At 35.0% G+C, this 20,987-nt stretch overlaps 1 protein-coding gene across 14 annotated transcripts in view; it reads right to left on the bottom strand.

Annotated features, from left to right (window-relative positions):
- The window catches only part of CCDC91 (coiled-coil domain containing 91), a 163,654-nt gene that overhangs the window by 113,732 nt on the left and 28,935 nt on the right, over positions 1 to 20,987 (bottom strand). For 10 of the 14 annotated variants that reach the window (XM_087767389.1, XM_087767388.1, XM_087767391.1 and 7 more), the window contains 5 exons: positions 18,865 to 18,925; positions 18,676 to 18,754; positions 8,685 to 8,842; positions 5,184 to 5,372; positions 3,090 to 3,194 (listed from right to left, as the gene is read on the bottom strand). In XM_087767389.1, the coding sequence (XP_087623515.1) occupies positions 3,090 to 3,194; positions 5,184 to 5,372; positions 8,685 to 8,842; positions 18,676 to 18,754; positions 18,865 to 18,894 (561 nt within the window). In that variant the 5' untranslated portion in view covers positions 18,895 to 18,925. The remainder of the gene's footprint in view (positions 1 to 3,089; positions 3,195 to 5,183; positions 5,373 to 8,684; positions 8,843 to 18,675; positions 18,755 to 18,864; positions 18,926 to 20,987) is intronic. The other 4 variants (XM_087767394.1, XM_087767392.1, XM_087767393.1 and 1 more) reach the window with 1 other exon arrangement.

The following is a 20,987-nucleotide window of genomic DNA, read 5'->3' as shown; positions in this document are numbered from 1 at the left end:
TTCTCAAATTAAATGTTCCCTCTCCGATTTGCAAATAAGAGAACATCACCTACTAAAAAGGACTATTCATTTTGCTATTGATGGTTTTTCACTATATTACAAATTGGGGTTTGGTAGTTTTAAAATGCAGCATTTATTCATTTCTACAACATATTGCAATGGGGCTGCAGCAAAATTTTAGATTTATAGGATTAAAATGGCCGCTAATTCTGCATTATAGTCAAAAACATGTATTACCTACTAGCACTAAGTATCTTGAAAATATGCAGCACCTCACATTTCGAGAAGAGCTGAGGTGTTAAAAGTTGAGATGAATATATATATGACTATGTGATCAAAAAAAGGGAAAAAATAAGACTGACATACTGACAAAAAAAAAATCACACACACATTTGCACCTGTTTCCCTCCTGTCTAAATAAGCAAGGAATTATAAGGCTAAAATTGCATTCATGCAACTTTATTGTTGCAACACTGCACACAAGTCAAGAAAACTAAAATTACACTTCCCACAGCAATTTTAAGTCAGCTACATTTTCTATGCAAAGAACTTGGAATTACAGTATGTGATTCTGCCTCTTAAATACCACAAACACCAAAGCGGGAATGTGGGAATCATAACTCTAATTGTACCAACTTGTACGAATTCAAGATCTCAAAGAGGCCATTCCATTAAATATCCAAACAACTCTATAATACTAGTTAATAGCAATTTGTTTATTCTATTTATGAAGCCACTGCTGCCCCTTTACTGTCTTTGGTTGTTGTAGTAACATATGGAAACAACATTAAGAATGTGAGAATACTACACGTTCTGTTCAATCTTGATTTTTTTAAAATAATTTTATTTAGACGAAACAGAACTTTTTACTTTTCTCTTTTACACAAGCATAAAGTGGCAACACTCCATTGTCATGCATTGGTTAAATGCTAATATTATACCAAAGACTTGGAATTCTGCCCCCATCCCCCCCCAATTAGGAGCAATGATTATCACTCCCCTTCAATTCTTCCATTTTCAGTATTACCAAATTAAGTATAAGGCTTTTTTCACACTTACGATGAAGAAAATTTGTGACTAGACCAGAACACAATTCACTTCATCAGCACGCTAACCCAACTCAGAAAACATCTGTAATATGCTTTATGTTCCTACCTTGTCTTTCAAAATAATTTGTTTTATATCAAAAAACCTGAAAGCATATTTTATTGAAACAATTTTGTGGCATCAAAACTGGTAACATAACTGTCACCCTTGACTGAGGCAGAAATTAACAGGAAAAGATGAAAAAAAAAAAAAAAAGAATTACTGACTTAGTTGACAAAGATTAATGAAATCTTCTCTCAGAACTAAGCACAATAACTTCACAAAAAAAGAAGAGTCTAATCTAAATATTTAAAGATCTGACCTTGTTAAAGATCTGACTAACTGACTGGCTCTATTACCTCCAAACCACCTCTTGAGAATTTGCTGTCACAAGTGCCAGCAGTCAGTTAATTAGTAAATATAAAGGTGCATGAAATAATGCACGTTCATGTAAAAAGCAGTTAGAACTATCTCACGAGACATTTGTTTCACATATTATAGTCAAGTATTAACATAGAAATTTAATTTAATAGGAATTAAGTCAATGCGCACCTACAGCTTAGGATGCCAGAATCAGTTCAGTTGGAAGTCTTATCCTGAGAGTTCCCAAAGCTATACCAGTCACCACTATAGCCTGCTTTTAAGCTTTTCAAGTCAACAACACTAATAACCAGCTGTTTCTACTGGAAAAAGAAATGCTAGCAAGACAGACATCTGTACTGTGTAGCTGCCAGATTTACTCAGTGTGTGGCCACAGGTGTTGACCCTAGTGTTGTAGGAGCCAAAGGAGAAAGACAAAAGGAATTGGCATTAAAAGCTGTATTAACAGAAGGCATCCAATATTTGAGTTTCATGAAAATAATTTTAACCATCAGCTCTTAGAAGTATGTCTCACTTTTCTTCTCTGATTTGATTCTGGCTATATCCAGAAGACAACAAGAGAAAGTACATGAGTTTTTCTACAAAGTAAGTTAAAGGTTATGAACCTTTCATTGCCATTCTTGAAAACTATAATACCTGACTCAGAGGTATAATACAGACTGATACTTGCAAACCTCAGTAACATTTCCACTACTTAAATACTTCTGCTTGAAAAGCATCGTGAAAGTATTAAAAAATTAAATCCATTAATTCTATTGTCTAGAGTTTATGATGATCATTAACTTTAGCCAGGATGATACTCCATAAATCAGAAGGTTTTTAAGCAAAACTTATTTTTATAACGTAGCTAAGCAAACACCTCTTTCATTGAGTAGGATGTTACACACATAAACAAGAAAAAAAAAATTGGATGATTTCTGCAGCCAGAAATTCAATACAAATTATTACAGCAACGCAACAATTATGTACACGTGGGAAACAATGCAGTAGCTACTTAAAAACCATCCACAGCAGCAAAAAGTTAAGTGAAGCTGAATTACCAACAAGAAACTTTTGAAATTTTCTAACTCTATAATATTCAGTTTGTCCTGCTACAACACTGGAAGAAGACTGGAAACTTCAATGAAAAATTTGTCTTGTGTGTGAGACTTCCACATATATTTCACGAATAATGTTGATTTTTGCAGTGGAAACAATTTTAATTCCATTGTCTAGCATCTAATTGCACTTTACAGATTTTTATTATGCAACACAAACTATTCCATATTCAATCCAGCTAATACTTTAGAAATAATTGGCCATACCTACTCTAAAACATGCCAAGTCATACTGTTAAACACACATCTACTGTGCAAAGTGTTTTTCTTTTCATCTGTTCTATGAAATAGATCATAAGAAGGATGAGTGATCTGAGTTACAATAATGTGCTTACGCAGGTGGGCTATTTAACCTATATTCCCACTAATGTCAAAAGTCAGGCTCTGATATAAAGACCCTACAAATTCTTTAAATTCAAAGGGCTTTGGAGCAGGTCTGTAGATACTTAACAGAGTATTTGTTGGACATAAATACACTCAATACAAAACCCTCCTGCAAAAAAGTAAGTTACTACAAGAAATTACCTGGACAGTCTTGTAATGATCTTGATGTGAAATTACTTTTTCTTTTTTTTCCTTCAAGAAATCCATTTCTAGAACGCTATGTTTTTCCAGTAAATATTCTAGTTCCTATAAGGTTTACAAAATAAAATACGTGAAGTTACAAACATTTGTGAATTGTGAAAATGCAGATTCAGTTAATCATTCCAACTAATTTAATTTCTGAAGACTATGACATTTGCTATCATAATATACACAGAGATAAAGGGTTGTGCAAGAAAAGTTTGATTGCAGTCTTTAAATTGAGACAGTATTTTCAAGAAGTATAAGGTATTTAAAATCAAAGGCATGTCCTGGAAGGCATGTCCTGTGAGAAGCAGCTAAGGTCACTGAGTTTGTCTAATTTGGAGAAAAGGAGGCTCTCTACAGCTTCCTGAGGAGGGGAAGTGGAGAGGGAGGTGCTGATCCGTGGGATATACTGCCAGGACCCATGGGAATGGTTCAAAACTGCATCAGGGGAGGTTCAGACTTGACAATAGGAAACATTTCTTTACCAAGAGGGTGGTCAAACACTGGAACAGGCTTCCTAGAGAGGTGGTTGGTGCCCCAAGCCTGTCAGTGTTTAAGAGGCATTTGGACAATGCCCTTAATGATTTGCTTTAACTTTTTGTCAGCCCTGAAGTGCTCAGGCAGTTGGACCAGATAATTGTTGTAGATCTCTTCCAACTGTAACTATTCTATTCTAACTATTTCCATATTTTTAATAGCTTGTTCTGTCTTTCTGCATTTGAAAAGCAGCATACTAAATGTACTTTTAGCAAATGGTTTCATGAAAAAGGCAGAAATCCCATTACATACAGCCCTCTGAGATCTCTACCTATATCTCCAAAATGAATAAAATTTTAAAATCTTCTGTGATCTTGCAGAGAGCCAATCTAGAAGCCTGCCCAACATGAACCAATAGACAGGAAGGAGAATGACACTACTGACAACAAACATCAAAATTATTTGCTATCCAAAAAGCTAAATATTTTTATTTTTTCTTAATGCAGCTGTTGGTCCTACCAAGCTCATTCCTACTATACATAAGCTGTTGGCACCCTTTCAGTTCCTCAGGAACAACTATTTCTGTAGCCATGCAGGAAGCCAGCATAGAAACAAATGATCTGCCAGATCACTGTACAGCTATTCAAACAGAGGCACAACTGAGAGGGTCATAAGGAGGACACAAAGAGCAGGTCTGCTTAGTTCAGTCCTGCTTTTGAACGAAATAATAAAAACAGTTCTTGAGATTCAAAGTGTCTGATTCAACTGTAGAGAGAGAAGCTGATTGTGCAACACTTCTTCAATTCAGAGCCTAGCTGTCACCCTATCTCCTCTTATAGTCTCTATTCATGCTTCCCTTCCAGCCCTCCTCTATACACTTAACTCCTAGCAAAATCAATCCATCCCAGACCTCCTTATCTTTGGCTCTAGTTACTCATCCTCATTTTCATCTCCAACAAGCCATGTCCTCCTTCCCTAGCACACCCTGATACCTATCAAGAAATAGTATTAAGAATAGCAGAAATTAAACTTAGTCTCTCACACCTCAGTAACCTTTTGCTAACTCAGACACATAACTACAGGCATAGGCCTGCTTGGTAATCTATCATATTCAGGTCGGAGGGAATATGAAGAATTTAGTTACCAGAGCTCCCAGAAAAAAACAAAAAACAAACAAACAAAAAAAACCCAAAGAAAAAAGTGTTATGTGTCATGTTCATAAAGATAGCCAAAGGTACTTTCAACTTCAATGACCACACACTCACTCCCAAAACACTGGGGAACCACTATACCTTCTAACCACATGGCTCCATGCTAAGAAAACTTTTTTTGTTTTCTGCTTTTTTTTTTCCTCCAGGAAAAAAATATTCTTTTCCCTGAAACTTTAGAAAAATTCAGGCTAAAATAGATAGCAGACATTAAAAAAAAAAAAAAAGTATTTTGGCTAAATTTGGCCAATTTCTCTGGAATTTGGCTAATTTCTACAAAAAATGTATTGCATATCTCTGCCAGCTCCAACTATGTTTAAATCCTATATAAATGCTAGACATTTTCATTAAAAACTATTCATACCTTTTTAATTTTTAATTTTTCTTCTTCAGCAGTGCAAAGCTTGATTTCTAGGTTTGCAGCAGCTTGTTGAAGGTAGCTCTTTGGTTCGTTTGTTCTCTGTGTCTCAGCATCAACCAAAGCAACGGCTGATGTAACTGAAGTCTTGTCTTCACTTACATTCAAAGAGGCAACTGGAATATCTGCTTGAGTCTAATTCATACAAGAAACAAAACAGTACAGGAAAAGGTGAAGGGAATTTAACATTCCACTCAAGTCAAATTTCATTTCCAGATGACATTACAGAACTTAAGAACTGTAAATACTACAGTTACTTTTTTGAAACCACACTTCTCTGAAATTGGCCGTGCACACTCTCATATGTAGGATGTGCTGGCCAAAAAGAAAGCTCCAACAATGGAGCGGTAGCAATAATTCTAGATGGATTCACATCAATCCTTTCGATCTCCTTGACTGCTTTTCAAGAATACTTTAGGAGAAGGCTTTAAGAAGGAGGATGGCACAGATACCTCAGTTTCCAATGAGGTCAAAATACTCAAAAGACGTGAAAAGAGACAGAAGTGAAACTGAATGATCTGTCTCAAAGCATCAGGCTTATAGGGAAATAAACTCTCCTTGGGTTAGTCACTCCATGTTTTCACCCAATGCAAACTGCAAACAGTAGCCACAGAAAGGGAATACAAATTTTTTGTGCTAAAATAAATATCTCATCCTGAGGCTAGACCAACAGAATAAGAGTAATTGGGACATGTCTACAACATTTATTTAATGCTATTTCAGTGAACTGTAGAAGTACAAAAACTGAAACGGAGGCTTCTAGAATATACAACCCAAAACAGATGAAACACTGATAATAAGCCTATATTCTCAAAAAAGCACAAAAATAAATTAGGTGAGGTTTAAAATATTTTGTGGTATAATTAACAGAAGCCAAAGGTTTTTTTTCCCCTTCTTTAAAAAAAAAAAAAAGGCAAAAACTTGTTTATATACCAGCAAAGGAACTTCAAAGGAAAAAGCTGGTAAATTAATTTCAGATGCCATATTTTCAACAACAATTTGAAAGCCAAGAGCACTTGAGATGTGAGGTGGGGTGGAGAAAGGAACATCTTGATATGTTTATTAAGAGAGGTTTGACTGATCTGATTGAAGTCATTCCCTTAACACCTTTTATTCCAAACAGACACTCAAATAATAGATTGATTTTTGAATAAATAAGTATCTCTTGAAGGATTCAAAGAAAGAAACAAACAAAAATAGCTGAGATCTGGACTGTACGTGGATACATAAGATCCAGTAGATAAAACAGCCAGAAAGAAAACTGCAGTTTGTGCTCTGAATTCCCCTTCTGTAAGAAGCAAAGATAACCTAGATATGCTAATTCTACTTCTGAGTACTAGTCAAGATTAGAATCTGGCACTGCCAAAAAATTGTGATGCTGGAACCTGAAAAGTTGAAGTTTTTTTTTAACATTAAATGTCAAGAGGCTCTGGAAACACAATTACAGAAGAATACAGTTATCCTAGCATCCTCCTCTAACAGGTGTAAGAATATTTTATTATAGTTTTATGCCCACCATTTTCCTTTAGCTTTATCCAAAAGTGTGAAGTCTGATCTTCATTTCAAAACAATGTTAAAGGACCTCCTCTCAACATACCTTCTCCCTTTAGTAACACTTGCTAATGTTGTATTCTTTAATTTGTATTATTTCCTGCATTAAAAAGAGAGTTTATGGAACCATGGGTCTGTCAGTAGCTGACCAGAACAGGATAAGAAAGACCAAAACATGGCTCACAACTAGAATTTGCACACATAATTATTCAGAAGTAACAAAGTCTATTTCTTATTTTTAGTAAGATTACCTAACCAAATGACTTTTTCATTTTAAAAAATACACCTAAGCCTTAGTATTCTGGGATATCCAAAGTGCTCTCTCCAGAGAGCACACAAGCTAAAGTTTCTGGCCTAGCTCAAACAAGAAAGGATATAGGTTATTCACGTTTCACCATTAGCCAAAATCAAAAAGGGTAGGATCTGTTGTGGCTGAAGAAACGCATATTTTGATCATCCTGCCAGTAATACAAATTTACCTATCAAAACAATATCAGAGAGGGAGATGAAGAACTTTCAACACAGAAAATGACTCTGGCTGACATCAGTCAAAAAAGAAAGCAAACGTCTCAAGAAAAAAAACCCGTCTCAAGAAAAACCCCGTCTCAAGAGAAAAACCCACAACTTTTAGATTTCTAAGAAAATTTCTTAGGTATATTTGCATCTGGGCACACCTCTTCTTTACTTTTTATAGGCTTTCCCCAGAACACTAGGCTGGGAACAAATACAAAACAGTAACTAATTCATTACTAAGACTGAACTATCAGAGCTGTAGTAGCCACAGTCTTTCTGGAAGTGTGAACATACAGATGCTGTTCAAAGGAAAAACATTAAGAGTCAGTTTAATCAAAACAAGTATTTTGTACAAGTTGTTTAAATAGCTCTAGAGAAATGCTTTTAAATGGTTAGATTATGGAAATCTGACTTAATTGTGATATTCAACTTTCACCATGAGTAGCCCTGAGACTTGATGAGACTACCTGAAGAATAATAAACCAAGTAAGGGCTGGAAATGGGAGGGTCTCTAACTAGCCCAAAATATTGACTGGTTCAGAGAAAGACAACAGCATTTTCTAATTCAAGTATATACTACTATGCATCCTGAAACAAGGAACTTTATAATCAATAAACTTGTTCAAATAGGTGTCACTGCAATCAATGTCAATAAAAACACACTTGGGAGGGTAAATCTATTTAATTCTCGTCCACAGCAATCTTGCATTCTTGAGGTAACCCCCAGGCAGAAATTCTTTCCCTCCCTTGCTCACCTAATTTAGTTAAAAACTAAACACTTTAACCCCCAAAAAGAAGCTAAGATCAGTTCTCACCAGTATTGGAGCTACAAGGAGAGATCAAGATCACACAACTAGGACTGTGTCAGATCACAAAAAAAAAAAAACCAAAACTTTAAAAGTAATAGGGGAAAAAAGTAAAATATAATAAAATAAAAAAATGAAATTAATTTTATTATAATTAAGTAAAAATTAAACATTAATTCTCTAATCCTAAAACCACTTCAGAAAAACATATATATGACATATATGTACAGCCATAATCTTTACAGCTTTAACAGTAACACCTTTATTTTAAGAAAACCTTCCTGCTATTGTTTCCTACTTTCATGCCTAGCACTATCAGCATGCCTTTAACTTTTAATAACTCTTTAACACACATACCTCTCTTGCAGTCCATACCAAAGTAGTATGGTGTCCCCCAGTTATAGGATTTAAACATAATTTTAAAATTATTTTACTTCAAAGCCTGTATGACAGAAATTCAAGGACCACCTTTTGCTCTTAAAAGGCAATTCAATCTAAATTTGCATAGAAAAGATACAAAGCTAAGATATTTAATACATCAAGTTCCCATACTGAAACACAAAAATTGTGGTTTTACCTGTTCTTCAAGAACAGCTGGGTTTATAACATTGTTGGCTGTTTGAATAGCTGTTGCCACATTATCACTTGATAAAGTGAATGAGTCAGAAGGAACCAGGCAGGAAGAAGGCACGGAGTGCTCCAGAAGAACGTCAGGAGATATATGGACTTCAGATACTAATTCAAGAAATAAAAACAGAAAACACACATACAATATGAAGAAGCATTCAAAAATTAATTCTGTTTCTGAAATCTATACCTAGGTAAAACCCGTCACAGTAGCAACAAGTATAGTCATAATAATGTAAGGTTATGTACCTGTTACAATCTAATTGCACTGAAGAGTAATTCCGTACAAAGTTCCTGTATTTTTGAGTACTATCAACTTAAGGATATTCAAAATTGTAGTCACACTAAATTTAGACTTTTAACTTACACAGAGCTTTCACAAGACAACTGCCATCAAAAGCAGCAGTTTTAACTTTTGTCTCTTTCCACTCACATAATCTTACAGCTTCAGCATGATCTTGAATGAGTTTAAGTCAACTGTAAAATTGTACTGACAGTTTCCTAAGCTTTATAAATCTTAAAAGTAAAAAAAACCTCAACTGTCTTAGAAGACATATACAAACAGCTTACCAAGACACATGATAAAACCAGTTTCACATTTTATAAGAGATCAAAAGACAACAACATAAATAACTCTCTAGCTAATAAAACTTAAGTGTAATTAATATTGGAGTGAGAGCTCTTCCATAGCAATTTCCAGTTATGCCATAAAAATCCTGAACAGTGGATCACCATTATCAACCTGGCACAACAAAAACTTCAGCACTTTTACAAAAGATTCAGACACAAACTAAATAAAAAGAAAAGAGAAGAGAAAGCTTTGCATACATTTTTAACTTAACAGCAAAGTTTTGCAAAATTTTATATGGTCAGCTACACATATGCCTTTGCAGTAGACCAAAAAGTATATCCAATTGCTTTAGAGAAAGTATCATTACGTATCATTATCGTTACAAATCTGATAAAATGTAAAAGACACTACTATCCCAGAGCAAGGCTCAGCCTCTCAATATCACTGTTTAATACTGCACAAGTATGCTTACATAGCACAAACAAGTGTATACATTGGCCTAAAGGCATTCAAAAGGACACACTAATCCTTGAATCCAGGCACTCTGTGTCCCATCTCCTTTACCTCCCAGTTCTGGGATTCAGGTTAACATAGAGGAACATGCAAAGCTCATCTAAGAAAAAGAAAGAAAGAAAATAGACCATGAGACAGAAAAAACCCCCAGGGTGCTAACTGCACCAATAGTAGATTTGGCCACACGGGGAAAAAAAACAGCTGAACAGAAAAATGGAAACTTGGATGAAAAGCCTAGAGGACAGTACTTCAGCAAACAGAACAGGAACCAGTTTAGGTAACCAGGACAAAACAAAACAGGACTGGAACACAGTTGCATCTTTAACAGTTCTCCAGAATTGGTGTCCTGGTTTCAGCTGGGATAGAGTTGATTTTCTTCCTGGTAGCTGCTATAGTGCTGTGTTTTGGATTTAGGATTAGAACAATGTTGAGAACACACTGATGTTTTAGTTGTTGCTAAGTAGCGTTTATACTAGTCAAGGACTTTTCAGCTTCCCATGCTCTGCCAAGTGCACAAGAAGCTGGGAGGGGGCACAGCCAGGACAGCTGACCCAGACTGGCCAAAGGGCTGTTCCATACCATATGACATCATGCTTAGTATATAAAGCTGGGGGAAGAAGAAGGAAGGGGGGGACGTTCGGAGTGATGGCGTTTGTCTTCCCAAGTAACCATTATGCATGATGGAGCCCTGCTTTCCTGGGGATGGCTGAACACCTGCCTGCCCATGGGAAGTAGCGAATGAATTCCTTATTTTGCTTTGCTTGCATGCACGGCTTTTGCTTTACCTATTAAACTGTCTTTATCTCAACCCATGAGTTTTCTCACTTTTACTCTTCTGATTCTCTCCTCTATCACAGCAGGGGGGAGTGAGCAAGCGGCTGTGTGGTGCTTAATTGCTGGCTGAGGTTAAACCATGACAATTCGAAATGGGACTTTTTAGGCTTCCTTTATGTGCCACAAGATATCTGTGAAACCCATCGAAGTATTCTATTCATCTCTCCCATACCCTTCCAAACGTCTCCTTACAAAGGCAGCTTCCTATAACTATTACCTACTCTGTTAGTTCAAATGACAGTGAGATGACAGAGAAGATGACCTTTTTGCTTCTAGAAAAGCAGTGAAGTCTCAGTTTTATGCTGTCACTTAACATCCTGAATTTCAGTTTGAAATCAATTTCCAATGGATGGAAAGCCAACTAAAATAATGTACCAGGCAATTCTGACCGAGCAGACAAGCTGTTTCTCTGACTAAAATTGTGAACTCACAAGGAAAAACCTAGCATGACACTGATCTTTGTGGTGTTAGCATTCATCCTTTGGTGATGATCACCATGGTATAGGCATAGTTCCCACATAAATAATTGATCAGAAAAGTAAAAAAAATAACTCAGTCTGAATAGTGATGAGGAATGGAGACTCACAGAGATTAAAGCTTAAGGTATTCACATATTTTAGGGTATCCAATACTAGACATAAGACTTCGTTTTTCAGATAATACAGTTTTATGTGGGAACCTTCTACAATCAAATTGAGCTTTCAGTTATTTCAGTTATAGCAATGAATGCTTAACATTTTGATGGGCAAGAAAAAACAGAAACAAAAAACCCACTTCTTAAGTTGTCAAAATAAAGCCTAGGAAATGAGGAGCAACAACTGGTGACCACCTCTGAACACTGTGGTTTAAAATTATTCAACTTAATACACGACCTTGCAGAAGACAAGAAAAGGTGGCAACTCTCCAAGGTATCATTCAAACATCTTTTTTACAAAACCTTCTTTTCACTTTCAGCAATGTTAAAGATTCATAAATTAGACATTCCTAGAATTACATGTGCTATATCTATAATTCAAGCTCTCTTAATTCATTCTTCTTATGTATATACTGGTGAAATTGCATTAGCATTTTAGTTCAGCTCAAAATTCGCTTATGAAGACAACCCCTCAATCATTCCTGCTTACCATGCCTTAATTATCATAATGGAACAGTTTCAGAACCCCTGAAACAAAATTTGCCTCTGCTAAAATTACATAACTGGACTAGAAAAGCAGTATGTACTCAATTACAGGTACGTCAAAAGTCATATGCCCAAGAAGGCTGAAATAAGATATAAGTTATTGCCCGAACGGTACTTAAAAAAAACCAAACAAACAAACAAAAAAAACCACCAAACTGATAATTTCTGAACGCTTGACTTCCCAATATTAAGAATATTCTATCATAGGTTTGTATGTAAGAATTGACAAAACCATGCAGTTTATTAATAGAAGCAGAGATCAGTAACGGCCTGCAATCTTGCAAGAAAAATTCTGTATCTTTATGAAGCTCAAACAATTATTAAAATCACTAGGGGATCAGAAATTCTGAAAACAAAACCAAACGGATGAACATGAACTGTTAAATCAACATTTCATATGAGTCGTATACTTTTGAGCTTCAGAATGAAGACATTAGATATGACATATATCACTGAAAAAATAAACATAAGTAACATTTACTAATTGGATGTTATTTATATCCAGCAATTAAGAGATGACATGTCAGCAGGGATCTGAGCAAAAGACCGTGTAATAATTCTTTGACATACTTTCGTAAAACATTGCAAACTACTTGCAGCACAGCTGCCCTACATGTAGGTTTCAGCTGTTAAAAATAGAAAACCCAAGAAACAAAAACCAAATTTCCATCCTCAACTACCCACATCTTTGATGATGCAATTCAATGACCCTTTAAATTATACTGTATACACTGTAAACCGTATCACTGAACATTTTCAGTTAAAAGTAACATTCAGCTAGAAAGTTCAAGACCATTTTTGTGTGTCCAAATTTCAGTGATCTGCTTAAAACCCAGCCTCACATATGGTTGCTCAAGCAGAACTGTAAGAGACAGGAAACTATTCTACAAGGCAGGAATTTCTGTCAACTGTAATGTCAAAGCTAGAACACAGGGACCTACAGCCTACATAATGCTGAATAAGCAGCTTAGGGAAAAATAAACTGAAAATTACTGTATTCACAGACATCAACCAATTTACTTTTGCCAATACATAACAAACTAGCACACAACAGAATATGTCAAACACATTCCAAAATACATATGTAACAAACACCCAATAAAATTAACCTATCATTGTCAGTGGGAAACAACCTAATTTACGAAAGAACAAAAGGATCTGCTCAAAAAAAACCAAAAAACAATCTTATTTTCCCGTGAAACAAAAAGCAACAACTAATAAATTTAATTCAAAATAGACAAAGTATTTCCTGTACTTACACTGCTTTAAGCTCAATGTAAATGGAAAACTATTAGAAAGGGTTAAATTTCTTAAAGAATGAGCAGGATACATTAATAGGTATCAATTGACACCCAATATGCCCATAATAAGTGTTGTATGAGTCTCAGATGGCATGCAGAGCATTCTGCAAAGCTGTAGGAGTTTTAGTAGTTCCCTTAGCAATTTTCCCCTTCCAAAAACAACACTTAATCACTGTATTTACAGATCACCAATTCACCAGAATGAGGTGCATTTCCACATCTGTTGGGGAATACAGACTTCAAAAATAAGCAAAAACTATGTCAGTGTTAATTCCAAAAGTGTAACTAGAATTAGGATCAACAGGTAAAGTCTACATAGTGCTGAAGCTGACAGCAATTTCTCTGTTGACTTCAATGAGCATGAATGTCCTCCTACCAATAGGAAACACTTGGCTGCTTCTCTACACATACCAGTTTACAGCGGTACATGAACATGTAGAGAGGAAGAAAAACCACTCTAATGTGCTTTCAAGATGATTTCTCATAGTTCACAGCAGAAAGCTCTTCCCTGCATTGTATTCTTCCAAAGCCAAACTATTCTAAAAAATAAGTAATTACATATACTATTCCAACATCGTAAATCTAAGGCCATATGGAAATACTAATTTTATTTCCTAACTTCTCATTTAAGTAAAACTTATATACAGCTATCAAAAGTTTACAACACAGCAACCATTTAGTTGAACCTCAGAAACAAATCTTTCAGTATTCAATGACTACACAACATAAGAAAACTGAGAACTCATTCCCATCAGTTGTTTCTGGTTTTTTTGGTTTTTTGTTTTTTTTTTTTTTGTTTATTTGTTTGTTTTTAAAGAAATTGGTTTCCAGAAAACTGCCAAAATATTCAGTCAATATGACTGTCTTTTAAAGCAGTTTGGTAACTGAAAGAGAGAGAGGAGGTGGTATGTAATCTAATAAACATGCAACAAGACAATCTTTTAACCATATGTAAATTCTAGATAGTCAAATCTGAAAAGTTACATGACTCATTTTCAAAGCAGCATACCCCAGATAATGGAAATGCTAGCAAATGAAAAACAAGACCATTCTAGAGTTAAATGAGGCTGTATACCATTATCAACAAAGACCTCTGAACCCTGTCCAACCATGACAAGGAATGAAACCAGTTCCCTCCAATCTCCCTAGGGTTATATATAGTTTCTATATATTAGAAATATATGTATTTCTATAAATACAATTTCTGCTACTATTTCCCACCCCTCCACCACCCCTCCCCAGTCAAGATGTTAGTATTCTGCAGAAAACCAAAATTTATTATGAAAACAAACAACTGAAAACACTTATTTCAACACAACAGCTGAAAAAAGCACCTTCAAGACATGCAGATGTCTGCTTACGTCTGCACACCAGTACAGATCACCCCATCTCATATTGTATAGACTTCAAAACATCTGTTCTTTCAACATTGCAAACAGGACCATCAGAAATACTGAATTCTTAGTTGAAATATGAAAAATAGGCTTTGCCTACATACAGTCCATCTGCATTGTTAATGAAAGAATACTAGAACAAGGAGAAAAATCTTCTCCAGTAATTTTGAGGATGTTCTGTTATTCAAGCGGGCATTGAGAATTCTCACTATCAGACCAAACGTAAAACTTAGCCAAATTAATCCAAACGGTAAATCAATAGCTTCAAAATTATATATGCTACCTCCAGATCTCCTTACAGAAAGTAAACATATTGACATGACACAAAGCTTAGAAAAGATTCCCAAAAGAACTTAACAAATAAACAAATAAATAGAGCTCCTCTGACACACCTTTGCTCCAGGAAGTACAGAAATAATGCTTCAGTGAAAAATTAATAAGTAAAATAATCTTGGATCAATACAGACTGGAGGCCACATATAAAAACTAACAATTTTTCTAATGTATGTGGCCAAAGGAGAGAAGTGTTACCCTGTAAGCCGCCAAACCAATGAAACTTGGGAATGCGATACGGCTCCACATGAAGACATGTAAATTTACACAGCTACGTGAGCATTGCAGTCAGCAGAGACTTAGTCAATACAACTGATGGACACAAAGAAGCTACTCAAGCTCACCCTAAAAGCTGAATTCAGCATTTGGGCATCTGAACAGCTCTCCTGCTCATGGAACTGAATGGATTACATTTTCCTTAAACAAATGGAGGTCACCTAGGTCATGTAACAGAGTGAAATTAAGATGTTTATACGTTAGTGCTGGCTTCCATACAGTTGTGTTGTTGTCCCCTAGTTCTTTTAGTTCTGTTATCTCCCATGGTCCTAGATGGTAGCTATAGGCTATAGCTCTTCTAAATTTCCAAATGAGTTTCAACACCAGACAGCTTCTATAGAATCTACAGTGACTGGATCCAATCTTCCTTTTCTTTGGTGAAGCACCAGGTAAAGCTCTATCATTACTCAGTCCTGATTAAAAAAGGACAAGTGTAATTAACTGAGACTATAAACGATTTCACTAAAACTAAGAAACATATTCAAAATCTACAATGGGAGAACAGGGACTGAAAGCAATAGCATAAGCCTCATTTCCTCATGAAACGAAGCTAAAAAAAAAAATCTCCACCTCATCCACAGTTAACACTGCCATGAATCTGGTCTTACCTAACACTTGTAAACAAAATCATTCTGAATCTGCACAGCTTGAATCAGAAACGTCTGCTCAGACTGCACTTCCAACCCATTCCCAGGTAGGAATTCTGTCTTAATTTCACTGAAAAAGCATCTCTCACCCTGTTTTGTTTTGTCTTTTTTTTTTTTAAGCAACTTTTGTTTTACTTCGAATAATCCACAACAGATAGATTCACGAGGCTCCATCTCAGCCAAAACAGTCCTTTTTTGGTAAACATCTGTTGGTTTTTCCATCTGCTCCATTACACAAGATGCTTCTGATGTCCAGAGAATAATTTCTGCCAAAATGAAACACTGACACAACATGTAGAGCCCCAGATCCTGTTCCTGCCATTCACTATAAGCAACAGACATGTTATTCATAACCTTACAAAAGCAGAGATAACACCAGAATCTGTTGACACGCAGAGTGCTAAATTTCAAGATCCCCCTTACAGGCATAAAGGTACAGAACCTGGCACCTACAGAAGAGCAAGAAAATGGACAGTTTGTACATCTCTTCTTCAGGAAGAAAAAAAAAACCTACAATAAATAAATAAAAAAGTAGGCACTTCAATATTCCAGTACACACTTACTGAATTGCAAAGTCACATCGCTCTTAAAATCTTATTTTTATTAAGTTGCATAACAATGTGTTTCTACTACTAAGCAGCTAAAGCAGAAACAAAGCAAAACTGACTTACAAATAATTATTTCTTTCATTGAAGTATCTTCCTTATCAGGTGCAAGGACCATTCTAGAGTCTAAAATACTTGAGAGCTACTTTCTTAAATAAAAAAAGTGTATCAAGCTACTCCCACTAACATCTCTGAAGTCAATAACATCACATTCAGTTAGATTTGGCCACCGTATTAAAAAATAGCTCAGTTTAAATATTAATATTAATGTTCAATAAATGAAATTATTTGAGAACAGCATAACTGTTACATTTTTTTTCCTCAAAAATGTTAGTTTATGAATCCAAAGAGCAAAACCCCCTGAAAAGTGTCTTACAATAACAAACCAAGGAAATATCATGATTTTTCTGGCCAGCCATAATAATTAATACAGTCAGCCTCTTTGAATCTCTTCTGAGAACCAGATGGACTAGTGATAAGGCACTAGAATATTCCATAATTTATTTCAGAGTTCTTAAAAACTTAATTTTTTGTTTTCAGTTCTGAACTGTATTTAAGTCTAAGGCCTAAACATAAGACTTAGTACTCCATTACTGTTCTTAGAGAGATTTCATCTTTCCAAAGAAAAACTTTTTATTCCCAAAGTGTTTTGTTGTTGTTTTTAAATAATTTTCTTCTTTTTCAACTTTACAAATACATTTACTAATCCAAGCTAAGAAAACACTGATGATTGAGTAGTTCCCTCACATTTCTCCAAAGCCCAGACATTGAGCATACAGTAGTGACTCTTTTTAGTACATCCCCATATTAAGGCTGGAAAGAAAAAAGGAAATCTATCACATACATAATGACACTAAGTAAGAAGGAATACTTGCTTCTACCTCAGTTAAACAATCAGAAGGAATAGACCCAATACAACAGGCAGTTCTTCAGATTTTGCTAAGAGTAGTAGCAAAAACACCTAAGTAACAGGACTGCACCAATGCATGTTAATGCATACTTTCTCACAGAGCTAAGGTCTTCAGACCAGCCTTACTTTCTATTTCCATGTTTATACAGCACACGGTATGATGGGTTCTAATTCAAATTTGCAACCATGAGAGATAAAAAAATAAATAAATGTATTCTCACTTTTACCATTTAGAATAAAACCAGTATTTTCCTATTAGGTGACACTGCTAGAGAAGCCTAACAGAAAGAGGTACATGCTCTCTGATAATTGTCCTGGTGGAAGGGGAAAAAAATGGTATAATATTTCTGCTGCACAAATTCTTATTTTTCTCCCTTTCTGAACCAGCAACTACAATTAATAAACATTTTCTGATTTGAAGTACTGCATAGAAAAGACTATCTGCTCATCCCAATAAACATTTTATCATACTATAAGTCTATTAAAAAAGTGAAATTAACATACAAAAAGATAGTAAGAAGCCCAAGACAAATTTCAAGGGCAAAATTACTCACTGTAATCAACACTGGGGCCTTAGAAATAATTTCTGATTTCTTCTTGCACAGTGAGAAATACTGCAACAGATTTCAGTGCTTTGTTTTATAAGTTTTTATATCTTGCAAACATCAGATATGCAGGAAATTGATGAGTAACGTACTCCTCCTCCATAAAGTTCACCGAATCTTGCATGTATATAATGGTACCACACTCCAAATTTATCAAAATCATCTCAATAGCACCATAATACATCTGAATTTCTGACATTTTTCAGCAAACCTTACTGACTGGCAAATTTCTAGGGTAAGACAAGAACAACTTTATATAATAACATTGGGCAGAAAATTCAGTTTCTCTTACTTACCAGTCAATGCCTAACAAGCATTTTTATTGATCCTATTAAAAACTCTTGCAATAAGTTAATTTATTCACAGCAACATTTGCATGAAAAAGTCACATAAAGATTTTACAGTAATACAATATTCTGAATACAAGGGGTTTTCTTTACTTTTTGTATATTTTCCCACCATCTGCAAGAGACCTTCCGTACTCAAAAGTAAGAATATCCTTTGAGTGAAGAAGCTCCATTTCTTCTTCCCATAAGATGGCAATCAGCCTTTGAACTGGATAAGCTGTACTTCTCTTTCATTCCTGAAAAAAGTTTAACTTTGAGAAGTGCAGCTTCCCAAAATAATTCCTCAGGAACATTCTTATGCTAGGTTTTCACTGCTGCCCATTCTTTTATTATGTATATACACCCTTCTGGGTACTAATATTTACAGTGAATACAGAAGGACAGCAATGCATTATCAAGAATTTTTATCGTGATTTTATCAATACCTGTAGGAAATGCTGCCCAAGCAATAGGAGGGGATGTAGTCTGCTTTTCACCATTTCCACACTCATAACTCTCTGCTGCCTAGAAACATGAAAAAAAATATCGTTACATATTTTACAAAATGTTAGAAATTCCTATAAAAATAGTTGAAAATAGTTAAATGTCAAAATTAAATCATCCAAATAACATACCTCAAATCCTCCAAAGTCATCGTCATCCATCTTTCAACTGGTACTAGAATACAGCAGAAATCTTGATTTAAAAAGAAAACCAAAAACAAAACCACTAATTTGTTATATCCCTTTTACTCATAAAATAGCAATAAATACTTTGTAAAACCAAAGGTGTGGTGTTACTTTTAAAAGACAGACTTGGGTAGAACAAGTCACTGTGGTCAAATCCTAAAAGCCCAGCAGTATGAACTTATACAATGCTCTACACTGCACGAAACTGGGTATATTTCATTGGCCAGCCTCATAAGAGAAATGTGCTGATTTTATGATCAACTGGGAGTCAAAAGACAAAATGACTCATGTATTTGTACTTCAGTTACATGACAGTTGAGTAGAGACCTTCACTTGGATACAACTGCTGCTTAGCTCATCTATGTGCTCTTCATAACCTCATCACCTTCTCATTTAGAAATGAATATTCAGTCCTTCACTCAAGTACTCATCTCCACAGGTTACCTGAAGTCTTTCTGATTTACAAGTTCTACAAAAGATCAAGGGACCTAAATAAGAACTTTTTCACATAGAGGATGCAAGGGCTAAAACTGTAAGATTTCTTTTAAGAAGCACTTTTTTACTGATGAAGAGAGATGAAAAAATTGGGTATTTTACAATGGAATTTGAATATCTTCAAGGGAAAAGATAAGCACTGACCATCAATATTCTCCAAGATCTTTTGAAGGCAAGAATGTAGAAAAAGCTTTTCAAAATATGAAAACAGAAAGATGGCATTTTAAAAGCTACATCTATTGCTTTCAAGTATAGCAGTCAAGTGCCCAGTACCTCATCAAATGGTACTGAAAACAACAGATAACCTAGTCTGGATATTAAAAAAAAAAAAAAAAAAAAAAGTCCAGGAAGTAGGATTTCTGATCATTAGATTCCAAAATGAAGAACTTTCTTCATTAGTAATGAAGACGATCCAAATTAATGCAACCACGATCTACCATGTACTTCGTAGTTTTGTGTTTATGATTTAAAATATAAAAATATTTTCCATTGTTAAGTTGCTTTTCCAAATCAGCACAGTGATTAAATCCAAAAAAATTTCCTGCTTTTCCCATCTCTTCTTAGCTGTCTGGCAACATCAGCACAAACTGCAACTTAGAAAAAGACTGTGGTGAATTTCTGGAAATTTTTCTGCTACCACAGAGGTCCTTCCCTAGGTTTCATGCAGGGGCTGATTTAGATTTTACAAACTGATCAGCATTTTTGAGTTGTAGCCCTGAATTCTGTGGCATTTTGATATATTTATAGTTAAATTGCAGTTCCTTTTACAAAAATGCAGGATAAGTTACTCAGTTAATGAAAGTAACTCCAGATATACATGGCTGTTCAAAGAAGGGTACTATATGTATTTTAAAAAAAATATATCATTCTGATATGTGAATGAAAGATGATCCAAAAACCCTTTAGGGTCTTTACAGAATGTCAAAATGTTAGTAAAGTTAATTGACTTCAGTTCAAATAGACTATAGGCTGGTGAAACTTCTATTACTGTGAAAACACATGCTCAGAAACAGAAGAATTCAAAGGGTTTGGAGGAAATCTCCAAATTAAAGTAGTACAATGTCAGAAGGGGACACTGTCAGTTTATATCCACTGCTGAAAATCATACCAAGAAAGACTTCAATTCAAACACACATCTTCCAAAGTTTAATAAATTTATTTCCAAGTTCTTATTGATGAACTTAGTTTAAATCACCACTATCACAGTGTAAGCAGACAGATTTGGTTAAATTAGAGCATTGTCCAATATTCACATGTGGTATAAGAACTAAATATCATTTTAAGGATTCAAGGGGGTTTGTTGGTTTTGTGATGTTTTATTTTTTAAGAGAGAAAGAAGGTAGTTGAGTATTTTTCCCATCAATGTTAACCTTAACCGGTCAAACATTCATGCATTCCATGACATTCAGAGCTTCAATATATAACTCAAAAAAATAACACATGCACGCACAAATGACACCAATGGAAGTCGCATAGATAAAACACCACTGCTGAAGCACACAGCAACGCGCAAACAACTGAGAATGTCTATGTATTCACGCTACCTACTATTAAACGCCATCCAAAACAGACTG

Source organism: Nipponia nippon, unplaced genomic scaffold, assembly GCF_047370975.1.
Source record: "Nipponia nippon isolate SJK-2023a ecotype South Korea unplaced genomic scaffold, ASM4737097v1 scaffold_3, whole genome shotgun sequence".
NCBI classification, from domain to species: Eukaryota; Metazoa; Chordata; class Aves; order Pelecaniformes; family Threskiornithidae; genus Nipponia; species Nipponia nippon.
The sequence above is the reverse complement of the archived record's forward strand: the minus strand, read 5'-3'. Positions and strand labels throughout refer to the sequence as shown.